This window comes from Uloborus diversus, chromosome 10 (assembly GCF_026930045.1).
Source record: "Uloborus diversus isolate 005 chromosome 10, Udiv.v.3.1, whole genome shotgun sequence".
Lineage (NCBI taxonomy): Eukaryota > Metazoa > Arthropoda > Arachnida > Araneae > Uloboridae > Uloborus > Uloborus diversus.
In genome coordinates, this window is record NC_072740.1 from 20,915,969 (window position 1) to 20,936,914 (window position 20,946).

Below are 20,946 nucleotides of genomic sequence, written 5' to 3' on the forward strand. Positions count from 1 at the left end.
CATTTAGGTCATGGAAATAAGCACACAAGTATTTTTACTAAGTTCAGTCATTAGTAAGACAGAAATTGTTATTGATTTGGGTGTCTTAACAAATCAGGACTTCAAGTTTAGTCAAAGAGTGCAGCATTGCAAGTAGGAAAGCCAATAGAATGCTTGAGATTTTTAATAGAATTATTTCAAACAAATTTAAGAGGGTTCTTCTACCTTTATGTAGAAGTTTGGTAAGATCTCATTTGGAGTATGCTGTTCAGTTTTGGTCTCCTTATTTAAAGAAGGATAATCTTTATTGGAAAGGGTTCAAAGAAGGACTACTAGGCTAGTATGGGGACTTTTAGATTTAGATTATGATACCAGACTTTAAAGGCTTAATGTGTATAACCATGGAGCAAAGGAGAGTTTGAGGGGACATGATTCAGTTGTTTAAATTTATCAACATGAGAGATGTAAATGGATTAAATTTTTTACGGAAAGGAGGACAAGAGGTAAGTGTTTTAAGCTATTCAAATCTGAGGCTAACCTGGAAATTAGGAAAAATTACTACTTCAGTATGATTGTGGGCACTTAGGACAGATTACTGGAGGAGGCAGTAACGAGCAAAGATGTAGACAGCATTAAAAGAGCCATTGATTTTTATTGGAGACTAATAAATTGATTATTACCAGCCTAGCTGGGCCCTGAGCCTGTTGCTGGTCCCCACATTGGTATTTGCATTTGAAAATTCAGAAACTACATTAATGTTGATTATGTGAGGTAAAAGATAGTAAAAACTCAATTAATAGGAGCTCATGCATTTCACACAACTCTATTTTTGAACTGTTTTTGAACTGTAAGTGAAATTCCAATCACTAAGCACTGAAGTGTTTCATTCTGTAAAATGCAGATACTAAAATATTTTTTATTCATTCAAACATGATTAAAGAAGCCTGAAAATAATTTTATGCAAATACAAAGATTGATGTTCTTATCACTGCATAAACAATGCATGTGTGTGTAACAAGACACCCTACTAAGAAAATAATAGCATGATGATATTAGTCTAATATACCTACGCCATCATAGGAAATCCTCTTCCAAAGTCCATCAGAATATTTACAATTGATCCACCATTGTTTTTCATCCATTTGTCAAAAACTATAATAAAGAACAATCGTGAATGAACTAGAGAACTTCAACAGGAGTGAAACGACGAAACATGTTATAAAATTATTTGCACATTGAAAACTAGATAAAAGTAGATCCAAAAACTATACATATAAAATAATAATGAGCAATGTAAATTTTGAGTGCAATAACAATATTGATACATTGACACGAAAACTTCAGTTTCATTAAGTGTGTGTGTGTGTGTGGGGGGGGGGGGGGGTAGGTTTTGCAGTTTCAAAAAAGTGATTTTTTTTCCTTCTTGTAATTTAACATTAAAAAAATATATTCCCAAAATTTCAAGTCGTTTTGAGCAAAATTCTCAAAGTTATTAAGTATTCAGTCTGAACTGTAACTCCAAGAGCTGCCGAAGAATGCAGCAGTTCTGACAGCTGCAGACGCTCAGAATGTCAGTGCTGCTTGCTTGGGGTTAGTTAAATATAACACAAATAAATAATGATAAAAGAAGAGGCTAAGCAGATCAAAGCTGCTATAGGGACATTACTCTATGGAGCTGGAATTGATGATTTTTAGCTTCTAAAACTTAAAACGTGTTTTTCTCAAGACAACTTTTTCAAAGTCTGTGTTCACTCCCATTTCAAAACCAATTGACCGATCTCATTTCAAATTTAGTACACCCGCCCTTAATCAGTTTTATCTATAATGTATAGATTATTATGATTAACTTTATCTGAAATGCCACCGGGAATCAGAATGAATTTCTCATAGAATCATCAGAAAATATCCCTATTTTCGACTTATGTGGTTTAATTTGCATTTTTGATGAGGTAAAAATCCCTGTAAAGTAAATAAACAGCAAGTTGAAAACTCTAAAATCATAAATTTAGTTAAAAAACATTCTTTTCAAATAAGAATTTAAAATGGGGCACAGTGGGACAGTCTCACTTTGCCTCAACAATGACTGTCTCACTGTACCCCACCTCCGCCATTTTCTTCTAATTCAACATTTTAAGGAATTTGTTTAAAGACTATCCTAAATATTTTGAATGTCAAATTAATAAGGTATGTAGGGATAATTCATAGGTAGAGCAATGAAGGATAATTTATTGGTAGAGCAATGAAAGTGATCAAATGGCTAATTTTCATTCATAAAAGAAAATGTCATAAATCAATGCATGCAAGAGTAAAAAAAAAAACATTGCTTGCCTGAAATCAGAAAAATAACAATCATTTGATTGCAAACACAAGCAACAACTTTATATCCCAGAATCCATCCGGCCAATTGCTGCAGATTCATGGGTTCCTAGCATCATTTACCGATTATAATTAAAAAAATCCAAAAAATGGGTTTGTCTCACTGTATCCCACGTCTCACTCCTGTGCCCCACCCTCCCTTACTACATATCCATATAGTTTTTTTTAAATTAAAACATTAATCTAAGCCTGCAGCTAAAATATTAAAATTAAGTGTAACTTTTCTGAAAGGGATTTTCTGGTTATTGTTTTAAAACAAACTTGTCTTAGACATATATTGGAATATAAAAATCTACGGCGAATAAAAAGTTAGCCAACTCTTACCTTCTTTGGATAAGAGAAACGGTCCTTTCAGATTTGTCTCTATAACAGCATCCCATCCTTTAGAAGATATATCACATGCAGCAGACAAAAACTGCCCACCTCCATTATTAACCAAAATAATCTATTTTACCATACTTTTTCAGCGTCTCTTGCACCAGATTCTTTACCTGGAAACACATTTTAAGATAAAATAACAATACATATACGTAGATCGATCATATTGTTGCAAAGAAGGGCTACTAGGCTAGTAAGGGGACTTTTAGATTATTAGAATTAAAAGGTTTAATATGCATAGCCTGGAGCAAATGAGAGTCGGAGGGGACATTAAGTTACTAGAACTTAAAATGAAAGATGGTAATGGGTCAAATTTCTGCACGGAAACCAAGGCAAGGGATCATTCTTTTTTTAAGCTATTCAAATCACAGGCAAACCAAGGAAAAGCTACTACTCTAGTAGGGTTGGGGGCACTGAAAACAACCTATACAGGAAGAGGCTGCAATGAGCAAAAGGGGTATTGATCTTCATTGAGAAATAATAAATTCCATTGGACCAGCCAAGCTGGGCCCATAGCCGGCTGCTGCTCATTGCATTCGTATTTATAAATTTTTAAGGGAATACTTGGTGAAATTTAAATATAAAACTTTTTTTTTGCATAGAAAACCGACTATACACCAACAAAATATTGAACAGTAAAAAACTGTACCTCATCTTCTTTTCGAATGTTACAAACAACACTAGCAACATCTGGGGCATGATCATTTAATACTGTTTTCAACTCGTTTACAGCTGTAGATAACCTATCTTCTTTTCTCGATGCTATAATTACTTTGCAACCTAAAACAATAAAATAGCAAATGTACTACAACAAACTACAAAGACAATAAAATTGATAGAACACTTTTCAGTTTTGCTGTGTTAGTAAACTTGACATTAACATTCAGACTTCGTTCCACATACAACCAAGTGTATGAGAAAATATGTTTAAGCTTTATATAAAAATTTGAATTTATAAAATAAGAAATGAGCGATTTAAACTTCAATGCAGAGCAATTAACCCTTTTGGTAGCAGGCAAAAATATATTTGTTTTGATCTATGGTATTTAATATCCAAGTACAAATGCTTATGTCACCAGGAGAGTTCTAAGTTCCACAAGGATCTGCTTATACATTTAAAACACTTATTTGTAACAATCAATAAAATATTTAAAATGGACTTGCAGTGTGCATTGAAACTTGGTGGTTTTTTAAAATATAGAATGAAAACACTTCCTGATAAAGTGAAAGATCATTCAAGAAAGTTTCTATTATATTACAGTTATATTAATAATTTTCATCAGAAATAATAATAGAACAGTTCAGTAGAGCCATACTCAATCAATGTGGTCAGTCGAGCTTTTATGAGTGGCATGGTAAATTCGGTTAAAAAAAACTTCAAAAGTTTTGATATAATCTTATTTTTGTGCAAGTGCAACCTGGAATAATACTTCTTTTTCCTTCTCAAAAGGAATTGCAGATTTATTTTAGCCCTGGGGAAGGACTGTTTGTCATATGAACTTAGAAGAACGAGGAGGAAAAAACTGGTTGAGTACAGCTCCGTTAGAGTTTCTGAGCTCTAATACTATATATATATATATATATATATATATATATATATATATATATATATATATATATATATATATATATATATATATATATAAAATTAAGCAAACAGATTTTCAAATATTAAACAAATTATAAGTAATTAATGATGATAAAAAAGAAAAATGCAAATAGCTATTAAGTAGGAAAAGATAAAGTGTGAATCCAGAGCTCATCAGCCGTGGAGGATTCATTAAATATGGTCAAAAGACCAAAATTTTTAACTATGAACTAAAAGAGAATGTTTAAGCTCCAGTACATGCAATATAGAGTAACAATGGGCAAAAGCACCACTTGCTAAACTAAAAACAATAAACTAGAGCTCAAACCTAAAACTAAAAGCAGGAGGTTTCGCCTCGACTAATTAGGAAAACAAGTTCCAATAATTAGCCATCCACGGGACAGTACCTGCCTATAACAAAATTGTCTTACCTTGAAATCCGCATAAACACAGCCAAGTCCATTATTCAACCTGATAAAGTTCATTCCAGTTGTCAACGAAACAATAAAATAAAGATAAAAACATATCCAGAAAAACAATCCATAGACATACCGAGTCGCCTGTTTCCCACGTGTAAAAATTCATCCACCCCGGTGATTCATAAAAAATGGTTTGTCATGGTTGTATCACGGTTGTTTAACTGTGTAAATGTATGATACAACCATGACAAACCATTTTTTATGAATCACCGGGGTGAATGAATTTGCATGTACTCTATATTGCATGTACTGGAGCTTAAACATTCTCTTTTAGTTCATAGTTAAAAATTTTGGTCTTTTGACCATATTTAATGAATCCTCCACGGCTGATGAGCTCTGGATTCACACTTTATCTTTTCCTGCTTAATAGCTGTTTGCATTTTTCTTTTTTATCATCATTAATTATTTATAATTTGTTTAATATTTGAAAATCTGTTTGCTTAATTTTATATTTACTTGGCTTTTTAGTTTTGCTGCGTTGCGCATCTATGGGCTCTTGGTGTGGTTTTTTCAATATTGAAAAATATTGAAAAGACCACACCAAGAGCCCATAGATGCGCAACGCAGCAAAACTAAAAAGCATATATATATATATATATATATATATAAATAAACATCAATAGAACAATAAACAGACAAGGTTACAACACAGATAAATGACAGAGATGAAGTCAGTACTCTTTAGCAGTGGAAACTTCATCCTATGGTCGAAAGATCAAAAATGTTTAATACTAAAACTAAGAATAGGATGTCCAATTCCCAAAAAGGCAACATTCAGGATTACATTGGGCAAAAGCACCACATGTGAAAAATGAATGCAGATTTTTAGAACTAAGATCTAAAATTAAGCACTGGGGTTTCGTCTCGGACATTAGAAGCCAAGGCTATCAATAATGTCCCTCCACTGTACCGCGACTAAGATCAGAACAACTGACTCAATTCTTTCACCAAGATATTTTAATGGAGAAATAAGAGTCAAGTTACTTTCGTAATATGTAACTTGTGAAGAAATAATTACAAATGCAACAAAAGCATATAAATTAGATCCTATTTATTGATTTTGCCATATAACAGGGTGCAGCTTCTTGTTTAAAAAAAAAGCGTTATTTTTTTGATTTAAAAAATAATCCAGAAAAACTGGATTTAAATGCTCCCCACAAAGAACTCTTTTCAATCAATTAGACAAGGTAACCAAAACTGAACAGCCTACTCTATCTGATGTTGTACCAAACTTCCCTATATGAAGATAGAACTTTCCAAAAATTATGTGATAGATTTATTGTTAAAACACAGCAGTCTGTTGGCTTTGTTACTTGCTATGTTGTACTGCTGACTAAACTTCAATTCTGACTATTTAAGACACCCACATCATATCCACAACTGTTTCCTCTTGGCTAATGAAGGATCCCTGTAAATAGCACATGTTTACTTCCTTCACTGAAATATATCATTAATAAAATTGCTCAAATGACTTGCTTATTCAGAAATTTTCATTGTGAAAATAAATTGCTTGAAAATTATATTATGCCCTTAATTGATCAGAATTCTGAGAATGAATATTGAATGATTTCTCAGTCTACACCAAACAGAAATGATATTTTAAGAAAAAATATTTTAAAGCTACAGACAGTTAAAAACTAATTGTTAATAATATACTTATATACTTTTTCATGTTTTTTAACGATAAATATTTGATAAAAATTTAATATTTATTCTTATAAATTGAAATTTCTGTTTGCAAATGCAAGTTTCATTATATAAGTAGATCGGTTTTCAAAATAAATTACTTCACTAGAATACCATTTTAACATGCCCCAGTAAATGCCCATTTGGGAAATTCACTCAAAATCCACTTGAAGCTTTTTCACCTGATTTTCATTGTCAACAACAGTCAAGTTTGATCAGCAAAAATATTGATGTCTCCAGAAATTCCTTTTATTTTAGGTAACTTCTCACAAATATTGCTCCACAACTCTTCCCAAACCATATCAATATTGTTAGGTTTATCCAGGATTCACACGGGAGAGAGTATCCATAGCATGGGCGTCCATATGCAAAATTGTAAGTGGGGGGTGGGGGGGCTCAGATAATTTCCCCCTGGTTTAGTAGGGTATTTTCTCAGTGGAAACTGATTTCAGTACAGATAAAAGTTATTAAAATTTGATTTTAATAACCTATTTTTAATAACTTATTCATTAATGGCTGGAGAAGAAATGTTTTTACATTTTTGCAAGAGAAAAAAGTACTAAAAGCAAGGTAGTTCTAATTTCTAAGGGGGGCAGGTGCTTGAGCTCCTACTTGTCCCCTATATGGTTGCCCATGAAGTGGGATTTTTCACCAGGACCAAAATGTTAATTGGGACTTTTGTGGAAACTGAATCCAGATGGAAATTACTTAAGTTGGATTTGGGAAAAAATTACCGAGAATCATGCAATCCTAGCTCCTAGTGGAAATCCTAGTTTCTTAATAAGAATCAATTCATTACAAGTGAATGTCTCTTTCATACAAATAATATTCCTTACCCTGTTACGCAATCTGCCCTGTTTGAACAGACTATACCCAGCAATATATGATAAATCTGCCTCATTATCAATAGTCTAGGTCACAGTTATTTCAATGATGAATCAATCGTTTTTGTTTTGCATCACGGATTGGAACCGATGAATTCGATGTGAAATGATTTCAATTCCGATGAATCAAACTGATTTCCAATCAGTGATTGGCCAAAAACTGCAAATCATCTGATTCATAAGTACACGGTCGAAAAAAGTGTTTTGTTTGTCCACATCTCCCTTACATATCAGATATAGCACTATACAACTTCTGGCTCTTGACAAAAATTAAAACTGAACTAACGATACTACTTCCGCAAATATAGAAGATCTAAACCACACAACTTAAAGCCCTTTCCAAAGATGCATTTCAGAAATACTTCCAAACATGGACTCAACATTGGGATAAATGTCCTGATAGCCAAAGAGAGTACCTCGTAAGAGATTAAACCAAATTCTATGTCTGTTTATTACTTTTTTAAAATAAAAATAAATCATATTTTTTGATCACACCTTGTATGCAATATGAAACTCTACTTCTATATATATATATATATATATATATATATATATATATATATATATATATATATATACATAAATACACTATGTTTTAAATTACAAAACTCACGTTTTTAGATCATAGATGCATGAAATATGGTATTTCCTTCTCTGACTACTATTATTTCCCAAAATATATCTATTTATAGAACAGTTGTAATTAAATAAATTAGAAACCCTGGTTGATGAATGTTAAGCTATAATAATTTTAATTTGGCTTTGTAAGGTTTATTATTATAGGATTCAACTACTGTTAAGATGTTTTTTGCAAAATTTATATGAATGAGAAATATTTCACTTGTTTTAACAATTGAATTAGTACATTCAAACCCAACAAAATCTTTTATTTTCTTTTTCTTTTTTCACATGCTTACATCATATACATGTTTTTTAAGCTCACTAAGCTTAATTATTGAAAATGGCAAAATGTTTGTACTAAAATATGAGAAGTAAAATTACACAATGTAATGCAAGAAACAAATAAAAATGAAAAGAGTTAAAATTCCCAAACAGCCATTTACATCTACATAAAATATTATAACAATAACTAAAGATATTATCAAGCAAAACCTAAAAGAACAGAGAATATAAAACACATTTTTTCCCTGCGGAAAAAATATTCCCTTTTTCAATGAAACTAATAAAACAAAAAAGAATAACAAAATATACACAAAAAATACATGCATATGATTGAAACTAGGACTTGATTTCCCCATGTGCCACTGGAACGAAGCCTAATAAGAGGAGTCCAAAAAGTAGCTAAAACTTTAAAACATTTTACATTTCCACAGGAGCGTTCTTACATTCATTGAATATCCAATAATTATCATAAACCAATTGTGACTATGCCATAAAATTACCTCTAGTAACTATTTTTTATGTCTGACCCTTTTGAACAATTCTAGAAAAAATACAGGATGCAGGAAACTGATATGACTGTCTGGAAACTTGCTTAGAAGAATCTTACAATTAAGTTTCTGGACAGATTTTTCTAGGATACAGACCTTTTTTATGCTATAAAATTTACATCATGCCATACATTTGAAAAAAAAAAAAAAACTTCTAATGATAACCTTTGACGAAAAATTCAAATCTGTAAAATTAAGTTTAAAGTCACAAATAAAGAGGATGTCCCATTAAATAGCTAAAATTTAGCTTTTTAAGACTAGAACTTGATTTTACTCATTTGAATCTTTCAATTAGTGCATTATCAATACAAGATTGGATAAATCATTAAAAAAGAAGAACAAACGTACATACGAAGCTTTTAGTATGAAAACTAACTCAATCCATTCTTAAAATTTTACTTGAAAAACAAAAAATATTTTGCACTCTGCCTAATTTTTGTAAAGTATTTTTTTTTTTCATTTGAAATACCTATAGTGTAGAACTTTACCTTAGCTTTCTTTTTTAAAATAGCAGTATTGTTTTAATTTTTTTGCAGAAAATTATTATGCCTGTAAAATCATAATGGAAGTTGTTAAAAAGCAATTAGTTATAAAAATGTTGTTGATTTAACCCACATGTTTTCACAGTGGCAATATGGTAAAAGATTGAACTGGTTATGAAGTGAAACAGGTTTTTGGCAGCGGCTTTCAACCTAATTGAGAGAGAGATTTGTTCTAAATTGCATTATGGTTTGATAGTAGTATGAATTATGGAAAAAATATACATATGAGAATTTATGGATTGATTTGCATACTGAATGCTCCTTCCCAATTCAGGGAAAAAATGGACATTTGGGTGGAAAAAAAATCTTTAAAATAATCCTAAATTTTTGGTGATCAATTCTTAGGAGTTCTTATTTTCACATTTTACATATTTTGTGAAACAACAATTAAAATTTCTCCAGAAAGATTATTTTCTTAAGTAATGAAATTGCTAGCATGTACTTATAGTCACCGAAACTTTTCCAAGTTTCATAACCTCTTTAAGCAAATGATATAATTTTGCATAGCTATAACTTCATATGCATAAAAGGAAAGTAAAGTTGGTTGGGGTATGTGGGACCCCTTTTCAGAACAGTTCGTTTTTGAAACCTTAGACAAAAGTTTTGAAACAAAAGAATTTGAACTTATTGTCTCATTTTATCTTGGGACATTTTTAATAAACATAAATTCATTATTATTTTCTAAAATAATGCTTTAAATATTCTAAACGATTATATTTTTAAAGAAATCGGATGGGTGTACCCCATAGTAAGGGGTAAGTGGGTCACCCCTTTTTTAGTTAAATTTAAATGAAGCATATCTAAAAAAAGGGGAAAGGGGGTCTCACATGATAAAGTATGTACATTTTCAGTATGTAAATTTAAATGAATTATTTTCTTATAAATGCATCCATTGATGTGGGATATTTACTATCTTTTAAATCTATCACATAAAATTAAAAAAAAAAAGCAAAACGATTTCATTTGAAATATATTGAAAGCCTATAGGTATATATTTAAGTATTACATACTTATAAATTTTACTATTATATACTTATATAAAAGTGTGTTGAATGAAGGTAATACAGTTGATTAAGATCAATTTTGGTAAATTAGCCAAAACTATAAGTAGAAAAAGAAATTGGAAACACTAAATGACTGCGTCTGTGTAAAATTGGCTAAGAAAGGGCCATTATCACTTCATCCTCAGTCGATATTCCAACATCATCTGCACCATGCCAATAAAAAGTCCCATTTCTATTTGTTCTTACAAATTTAACAGTATTTTTTAATTTGCATTACTCAACTTCCAACATTAGACCTACATAAATCTTAATGGTTTTCTTTGATGTAAGTTTCAAAAATACATAATCACCAGCTTCAGCAGTTTTCGTAGCTGTATTATCAATTCCTACTAAGTCATCATGGTTGTCTTGTATTTCACTAATACAAATATTTCATCAGAGTTGCTTTTGATTTTCAAATCCTCACAGTTATGGTGGATTTTCAAATTACCCACTTCCCCATTGTGAGGGGATCTACTTATCCCTTACAGCAAAAATTTATGGGATCAATGGGATCCTTTCCTTTAAACAGTTATTAATAATATTTTATTCAAAAATTCTTCTCGCATTATGCATTTCAAGTTAAACTATACATGATGGTTTAATGATCATAAACAAATAATAAAAACTAACTGGGAAACACTTCTTTGAAAAATGTTGGTTGAATTCGTAAAAAAAAATATTTTTCAGATTTTTTTCTTTTTTGACTAAGTACTACGACCTAGAAAAAAAAAATTCCACGAAACCCAAACTTCAGCGAAATCAATCACTGTGATGAATTATGACATGATCAATATAAAAAAGAATAAAAACCATATGCATATTTCAGTTTAGGGGGGGGGGTGATCCACTTCCCTCAACCAACCCTACAATCCCCTGAAAAAAATTAATTATACAGATACCTCCTTACTACTTTTAGTCAGCAAAAAAAGAAAAAAAAAATGTTTAACTGCTTTTAATTTTTGGGTTATGTGCACAACAAAAAATAAATGCTTATATATTTTACAAGAAAATGATTTTACTAATTGTAGTGAAACTTTTTATGTAAAGGTAATTGAGTGATGCGTGTTTAGCTGCATAATGAAATTTTTATACTTATATTTAATGTATAATTACTTTACATTGTGGGTGTGACTTGTTGCAGGAATGACATTTATTGATCTCACATCTATGACACAATAAAAATATAAGTGTTATTATTAAAATTACAAAAAATCTTGGCTATTAAAAGTATAGATGAGAGCACAACTTGAAAAACTATTAAGTTTTGAGAACAACAAAACAGTTCTCTGAATTTTCACGTGATGAGAGATCTTAACTGTTGAAACAATGTTAAACTTAGTTTTTGTTTTGCTCCACGAGATCGCGCCACCATTCAATCTGTACATATTTCTTATCCCTCTAATAAAAATTCACTCCTGTTATTGACACCAAACTAGCATGTTGTGTCTGTCACTCTGCTTTAGATGAATAATCTTGACAGGTTATGGGTCTTCGCACGAGCTTACAACTGCGTGTAAGAAATCTTTAAAGTTGCTCATTATATAAGAGAAGCAATATTTCTTTTCTACTTACGAGGCAACGATCGTCGCGGGAAGTTTTTCGCCTTTTCGTAGTTCGGCGGGAAGACAGCGTTAGTACGCCGCCATCTTGGAAGAATGGATTTCAGCCGCCAGATCAAGCCTCTTTCCGGTGAAGCAGATTGGCCGATGTGGAAACGGAAAATACGTGATCTGCTAGATTATCATGAAGGTGCAACTGAAGTTTTAGATGGAAAATTGGAAAAACCAGAAGCCATTAATGCCACGGCACAGGAGTCAGAGAGGAAGCAGTATAAAGAACGCTGCGATTTATATCGAAAAGCCAACAGTTACGCTAAATCTATGATCGCAAGCACGGTAACCGATGTTGTATATCAGAAGATTATGGATAAAGAAACAGCTTATGAAGCTTGGGAGTCCTTAAAACAACAGTTTGAAGCCAGTTCAAAAGACCAGTTGTTTAAGATATGCACAGAGTTTTTTGCTTTCAGTTGGATCCAAGGTGATGATGTTTCTACACATACAGCAAAATTAAGAAGTCTCTGGAATGAACTAAATAACGGCCTTGAAGCTAGAAACGAGAGTAAGTTGCCTGATTTAATGCTAGTCTGTAAAATCTTGCATACTTTGCCAAGTCAGTTTGAAACTTTTCAATCTAGTTGGATGCTATTAGCAAAAGATGACAACAAATCTTTTGAAGAATTAACAGTACAGTTATGCATGTTTGAAAGAAATTTTACAAAAGCTGAAGATAGCAAAGTAGTTCAGGAAGCATTAGTAGCAGCAAGGCCTAGTAAGTTTAAAACAAGAAAAGGAGATTTCTGCAATGACTGTAAGCGCAGGGGCCACTGGGTAAAGGACTGCAGAAAATGGATTTCTGACGGAAAACCTGCAAAGAACCAATCCAAAGATCCAGTATCGGCAAACATAGCACTGATGTCCATTTGTGAGGAAGCCTGTGCAGCAGAGACTAGTTCAACAGCATACTGGATTGACAATGGAGCAACTAGACATGTCACAAACTGTTCCAGGTACTTTATTGATTTTATGAAATTTAATAATCCTTGTGGTATTAGAGCTGCTGGAAATGAAACATTAGAAGCACTAGGGAAAGGTACTATCAAGATAAAAACTACAGTAAATGGAAAATGTCCAGAAGTTTTTCTAAAAGATGTGTGGTACGTTCCACAAATTAGTCGGAATTTATTTTCTGTACTTGCTGCACAAGACAGAAATCAGGAAAGTACATTTTTGTCTACCCCCCCAGAGTGCTGGTTAAAACTCCACAAAGAAGCAGTGCTTTATGGATCTCGGCGCATCAATGGTACTTTATTCAAAGCAGATATTGAGCCCATCTTACCCAAAAAGGCGATAGAAGTGCATACTGCTGAAGTGGACAGCTCCTTATTACAGCTATATCACGAGAGATGGGGTCACCAAGACAAGCGTCATGTTAGAAGCATTCTCGAAAAAGAATTAGGCATTAGTGTAAACCTAGACAAAGAACTTTGCGAGCCTTGTGTTTATGGCAAAGCACTCAGATTATCCTTTGGCACTAGAAAAAAGGTCTCTGAGCCAGGTGAGCTTAATACGGCTGATGTTTGTGGACCTTTTGAAGAGTCGTTTCAGAAGAAAAGGTATCTTGTGCTCTTCAAAGATAGTTTTAGAAAGTTTCGATATGGCTATGTTGTGAAAGAGAAATCTGAAGTCAAACAGGTACTGGAACAAATGCTTGCACACGCTAAAGTACTAGGACACTCTATAAAAGAATTTCTGAGTGATAACGGTGGCGAGTTCGACAACGAGGATGTCCGAAAAATTTTACGTTCCAGAGGCATCACCCAACGGCTAACAGCACCATTCACTCCTGAACAAAATGGTCACAGTGAGCGTGAATTTCGCACGATCGTTGAAATGGCCAGAACTTTCAGGTATGCAAATTCAGAAGCAGACTTTCCTCCCGCAATATGGGCTGAATAAGTAAGTTCTGCTATTTACATACTTAATAGGACAGGCAAGTCCTCAATAGAAGATGCAAGTCCTCATGAGCTTTGGCTGAAAAGAAAACAACGGCTGAGACACCTAAGAGTTATAGGATCCACATGTTACGCTCATATTCCTAAACAAAAACGGAAGAAAATGGATAGGAAAGCCATCAAAGGCTATCTAGTCGGTTACGATGGAGATGAACGCTACAGAACATATATCAAAAGAGATCATCGTGTGATTCTATCGAGAGATGTGATCTTTCAAGAGAAAGCGAGTAACTGTAATGAAAACTCAGAGCTATTGCAAGACGGAAAAGAGCTCAACCAGGGAAAGAATCATGAGAAACAAGTTGAAATTAAGGAATTTTCTAAGCAAGATGTTGGAAATCATGAAACTGACAGTGAAGAAGATGCCGTTGAGTCTATCCCTGAGAGGCAATTAAGAGACCGCTCACAGCTGCAAAAACCTAAGCGCTTTGAAGACCACATGATGGAAGCTGAATCATATGGATATGAATGTGAAAATCCAAATACCTATGCAGAAGCAATTAATTCCAAAGATAGTGGGAACTGGAAGAAGGCAATGCATGATGAAATGCACTCGCTTGAAGAAAACAGCACATGGGAGCTGACTAATTTACCAAAGGAAGCAAAAGTAATACCCTGTAAATGGGTATATAGGTTGAAGACAAATCCAGATGGAACCATCAACAAATATAAAGCTAGACTCGTTGTGAAAGGTTTCACTCAACGTCAAGGAGTTGATTACAACGAAACATTTAGCCCTGTAGCAAAGTTGGCAACAATACGTGCAGTACTAAGCATGGCAGCTGAAGAGAAAATGCATTTGACACAATTTGATGTTTCAACAGCATTTTTGTATGGAAACCTAGAAGAAACAATTTTTATGCAGCAACCAGAAGGTTTTGAAGACAGCACAGAGAAAGTCTGCAAACTTAAGCGTAGCTTGTACGACCTGAAACAATCACCACGTTGCTAGAATAAATGTTTCGGACAGTTCCTTACAGATCTGAACTTCAAAGCAAGCGAAGCTGACCCATGCTTGTACATCAGGGAAAGCAAGAAGGGCAAATTGCTCATAGTTTTATATGTAGATGATGGCCTAGTTGCAGCAACTAACCAAGAAGATGCTGAAACATTCTTACGAAAATTAAAAGAAAAATTCAAGATCTCAGAGGGAGAAGTGTCCTGCTTTTTAGGCCTGGAGATCAATCGCAATAATGACCATTCAATTACGGTTAGTCAGAAGGGATACACAAGAAGAATCCTTCAGCGTTTTGGATTTGAAAATTGCAAACCTGTCGCTACACCAATGTTGAAAGACTCTGGATTACAAGAATCTAGTAAAATGATTGATTTTCCATACAGACAGGCTGTTGGTGCTCTAATGTACCACATGGTAGGAACCAGGCCAGATTTAGCCTACAGTGTAGGATTTTTGTCAAGATCCCTTGAAAACCCATCTGCAGAAGATATAGTAAGAGTAAAAAGAGTGTTTCGCTACTTAGTTGCTACAGTAAACTATGGAATTACATATCGTGAAACTGTTAAGCAGGGCGTGCTTCTGTGTTATAGTGACTCAGACTATGGAGGATGCACTATAACAGGCAAATCAACTTCTGGATATGTAATGATTTATGCTGGAGGAGCTATTTCTTGGCGTAGTCAAAGACAAGCCGTTGTTGCTACCTCAACCACTGAAGCTGAAATAATAGCAGCATCAGAAGCAGCCAAAGAAGTGATTTGGCTCCGCAGACTCTTCCAAGGTATTGTCAACCTAAGGGAAGTGCCAACACTTCAAGTGGACAATAGTGCAGCTGTAAAGCTTTCACGCAACCCAGAGTACCATCGACGGACAAAACACATTGAAATAAGACATTTCTTTGTACGGGAAAAGGTCCTTGAAGGAAAGCTAAATGTTCAACAGGTGTCGACTGAAAAGCAAGTGTCAGATATCCTGACAAAGCCTTTGATGAAGTTGAGACTATTAACATTATGTGAACAAATGGGACTGTTTTAAAAGTAAACAAAAACTATTTAACAAGGGAAAGTGTTGAAACAATGTTAAACTTAGTTTTTGTTTCGCTCCACCAGATCGCGCCACCATTCAATCTGTACATATTTCTTATCCCTCTAATAAAAATTCACACCTGTTATTGACACCAAACTAGCATGTTGTGTCTGTCACTCTGCTTTAGATAAATAATCTTGACATTAACTACTGAAACTGCTGATAATCTACTCTTCTGTTTTAGTGTTAAGTTCTAAAAGAGGAAAAAATTACTTCTCCAGATATAAGAATATTGATGTTGAGGCAAGTTTTCATTTTTATAAAAGTTCAAAATTATATCTAGTTCATCAACACAATCAAAATAATTCGTTAACAGTTCTGAACTTAGTTTATGAGTCAAAAATCAATTGCATTATTAATTAACCTTCCATAAAAACTTTAAAACTAAAATATATTCATAGGATCAGTTGAGGTAAAAGAAAACATGAGGTAAATGGAAGCAAACTCTATAACCATATTCGTACTTTTTTTAACTAAACTGTTGGTGAGTGAAGACTAGGTAATAGCAGGGTTGCGGAGTCAGAGTCAAAACGACAGACTCCGGCTCTGACTCTTACTCAGTAGCCAAAAAGTTCAATACTTAAGAAATAAGACGATTCTCATTAAAAGTATAAAAATTAAAAACTGTACGATAGTATTATTGAGGTAGAGGTATTCAATGCTCCAGGGAGTGAATTCTTAAATATATATATATAATTATGTATTTATGTTGTACATTTAATTGCTTTTCACCATAATAACACTTTCATTCAATAACCATCTCTATAAATCAATACAATACATTTACATTAAATACATGTCAAGCCTGCAATAAAACTCACAACTGCAAAGCAGGGATGAATGTTCACAAAAAATTAACATGCCAACTAAACATTTTCCTTTTAGGATTACAGCTTATGCATTTTTGTTCAAAAAAAAAAAAAAAAAAACTTGTCATGCATCCATGATTATTATTATGTGAAATTTGGAAGTTTGCACTGCAAAATAAAAGTGGCTGTCTCTTTAATGTCACATTCGCAAAGCACTTAGAATTTGGTATTTTTGACATTAAAAAAAAATTGTTCAGAAAGTTGATACTTTTGAAGATACATAAAGGTTAATTAGATTCAAATAAATAAAATTAAAAGCCAAAGTATAAACTCCTGGATTAAAGAGCAGACATATTTGCAGAAATGTCACACCCACAACAATGGATTGAGCATCATATCTCACAGACAAAATAGCTATGCATGAGAAATATCATTGTAATTAATACAAATACATAACTTTCATAAATTTTTTTCAACAAGAATTGGACAATTGCTACTGCATGTAAAGCTGAAAGATGGTGGCACTGCATAATGTCCATGATTTTACTTATCTTGTTACACAGCCTTTAAATACACATGCAAAGGAAAATTTTCTCAGTTTGAGGATTTAATGAATTCAACGATCCAGCAATACTTTTGAAAATGAGTATCAATAGTCTTGCAAATGTTGATGATATGACTCCTGTGGCCGTCAGTAGTCAGATATGCCTATCACTGAAACCTCTGGGTGCAATTAGGTCTTCCAGTGGAAGGATGCAGTTGTCTTTAACTATGCCCAGCCCCCATAATTATGATGATGAAGCACATCTTAAAAATATTTTGTAACTATTTTTATAGAAAAAGAACAACACTTCATTTGAAAATAATGACAATGCATAATTAAAAACAAATTTTCATTTCTGTGCCTGCATACTTTGTTTTATTTGAGCATTTAACAATCTATAATGTTCTAATTTTGCGGATAGTAACTGCATTTTAATTTTGTGTTCCAGTACAAGCATTTCATGCTGCATTTTTTTGTATTCATCATCCTTTTTTAATGACACCATAACAGCCATGTGTTCTGTTCTTTTGAATTCTAGAAATAATTTGTTTTCTTCTTCAATAGCTACTTTTCGTGCTTTTGCAATCCTTGTCACAATATCTGTATCTTCTGCAGAAATATCGATTTTTTTCTTGCGGAAAGTCATAGTATTTGATTCTGACTCTTTATTTGGCAAGCTCGAGGAATTTAAAACCATTCTGTCTTGGTCATCAATTTTGACAGATGCCTCAGGATCTGTTTCCTAGAAAAAAATATGTTTAAGCTCACTATTTGAAAAGAAATTACTTTTAAGAAGTATATAAGTTACAAAAATAAATCTTTAATTTTTTTTACTAGGAAGAACCAATCTAAGTGATTCATCTATATAATGACTTGGAGAAAAATTATTATGCGATCTAAATTGAATTTTTTTTTGTCTTTTGCACATAAAATACAACCAACAAAGTCCTTTTACTTTGCACACAAAAAAAAAATGGGAAAGGTTGCTCTGAGTTTTATGAATTTTTTCTTAGCAATGTTTCAGTAACAATTTAATAAACAGAATTCTAAAGAAAAGTAGAGCACAAGAAAATTCTAAAGCTGATATCAAATTCTTTTTAAATTCTTTACATTTTTTTAATAAACTATGCATCTGTACATCATGATTCAAAGTAGATACATTATCATAGCAGGTATAAAACATTAAGGCAGTATCTTTTAATTTTAAAACTTGGTTAGCTTAATCTCTCGAAAACGCTTAATAGATGCAACACAGAAGCTGAAAATTCAAAAAAAAAAAAAAATCTTACAGCTGATACACTGTTAATTTAACCACTTTATCCAGAACTTTTTGGTAATAAAGTTCTGGATAAGGTGTTTACAGCAGTGTTACAATGTTAAGTGTTACAGTGGTACACCATAAAAGGTAGAGTGTGAAAAAAAGTATTAGCACATGCAAACTGTTGCTTATGCCTATTTCTATAAACACTCACTGCCAAAACTTAAGCACAGAGAGGAAAACGTAAATTTACGGAAGCCAATGCGAATTGGAGCGGCTGTAATTCCCTGCAAAGGTAGATGGAAGATGCACAAAAGTTAGGTAACAGCCAAACACAGTTTTGCGTCGAGAGGCAAAACAGGTGGTCGTATAAGAAGGCAGCATCGTGAAGGGTTACAGGAGTTCGTTGCAAGTGCCGATTAAAAGTGTTAAGAACTTTTGTACCATTCGTTTTCTAGACACACATGCTTGCATGGCTTCCTACAGACGAATGGAAGATTCGGAGCGGTGGCGTGCTGTTGGATGCAGTGAAGCCAAACAATCAACCACAAACGTTGCTCTTAACCTCATCTTTCATCACTCCCTCATTTCACAATTATGGAAACAATTTCTAACAAGCCAAACAGTTGTCCAAAGACCAGTGACTAATCGCCGAAGTGTCACAAAAACCCCGCTGAAGATCGATATATTGCTATTGTAACCAAGTGGAACCCAAGAGCAACTTTCACACGTAAGACATCTATGTTTGCATCTGCCATTGGTAAGACGAAATCTGTCACTACTATGCTCCAAAGTCTACACATGAATGGGCTGTATGCTCCAGTACCATGAGTTTGTGTTTTTTTCTTTCCGTTCAATCCAGAGGGGCATGATTAAAGTGGCATCGCCAACATGTCAGTTGGACTGTGTCTGATTGAGGCAATGTTACGTTAACAGATGGCTCAAGATTTGCTCTGCAATCTGATTCCAAGCATATAATGATCTGGAGAGAATAAGGCGCACGTAATAGGCCCCAGAACATCGCCAAAAATCATGAATTCTGAGGTGGAAGTATCATGGTCTGGGCAGGGATTTTGTTGGGGTATCGCACAAATCTGTACATCTACAAACGTGGTTCTGCGATGGCTATACGGTATCAGGATGAAGTCTAAGACCCCACTGTGAAATTGTACTCTGAAGCAGTGGGTTTTGCTTTCATTTTAATGATGATAATACATGTCTCCATAGAGCTGCCATCATTGACGAATACCTGGAGAGTGAGGGTATTGTGCGTATGAGATGGCTGGTGTAGTCGTCCGATCTTAATCCCATTGAAGATCATTGGGATGTCCTCGGCCATGCTGTTTGTACACGCTTCCCACACGCAGTCACTCTCAGAGTTCAAAACTGCTCTACAGGGACAGTATCTACAGGAGGAATGACAATTACTCGACTCAGTAGTGGCTGATAATTCATTACCTCAAAAGCACGGTTACACGTTGTAAACTTTGTATGTAGATGGGTACTTACATACCCTATTATTGTCAGTTTTTGTTGTTTGTTTGAATTTAAACAATATTTTGATTAAATTCATTTGAACATTTGATTACAGAAAACCATTAATAACTTAAACTTTTGCTATAAAGTAGCCAGTTGCTGTTCAATTTCATGACCCCCTCTCACCCCCAACATAGAAGAAAAATTGGAAGTCGATATTTTTTGCTTGTGGAATACTTTTATTCCAATAGCTAAAAAATCTAGAAAATAATAAGAAATTATGGATGGCATGCAAATATTTTAGGTAAACTCAAAGCTGAAAGTGGAGGTGAGCAAAACCCCAAACTCCCCATTTACGTACACCACTGCATATACCTTATACAGGTATAAGACAAAAAAACAGGAACGCCTGTGAAAAAACGAAAATCTCTTATTAAAAAGGGCATGGGCCACTCTTTGCCTGAATGATAGTTTGTATTTGACGTGGGACTGACAAAGTTCTTGAATATTTGTCAGACCATTCATTCACAATTAATGTGCGAATTCCACATTAGAATTTGTACCCATTCCTCGTGCAAGACCGCCTCAAGTTCAAAAAGAGTGTGTGGAGGAGGAAACCGCGCACAGACTTTTTTCTCTAAAAAAATCCCCAAAAGCTCAATGATGTACAGATCAGGGTATTGGGGACACCACGTTAGACGTTCCACTTTGTTGTCATGCTCATGTTACCATGTTGAACAGGAGTCTAAAGCATAGGGGGAAGATATTCGGTGAGAATGATTCTACAATGTTCACTGTGATTCTCCCCCTCAGGGCAACAAGAGGTCCAAAT

General features: G+C 33.6%; 1 protein-coding gene across 1 annotated transcript in view; it reads right to left on the reverse strand.

The window, feature by feature from the left end:
• LOC129231308 (peroxisomal trans-2-enoyl-CoA reductase-like) overlaps positions 1 to 20,946 on the reverse strand; it is a 59,706-nt gene that overhangs the window by 18,358 nt on the left and 20,402 nt on the right. The window contains 4 exon segments of the mRNA XM_054865598.1: positions 1,050 to 1,131; positions 2,680 to 2,794; positions 2,796 to 2,846; positions 3,383 to 3,513. Of these exon segments, the coding sequence (XP_054721573.1) occupies positions 1,050 to 1,131; positions 2,680 to 2,794; positions 2,796 to 2,846; positions 3,383 to 3,513 (379 nt within the window).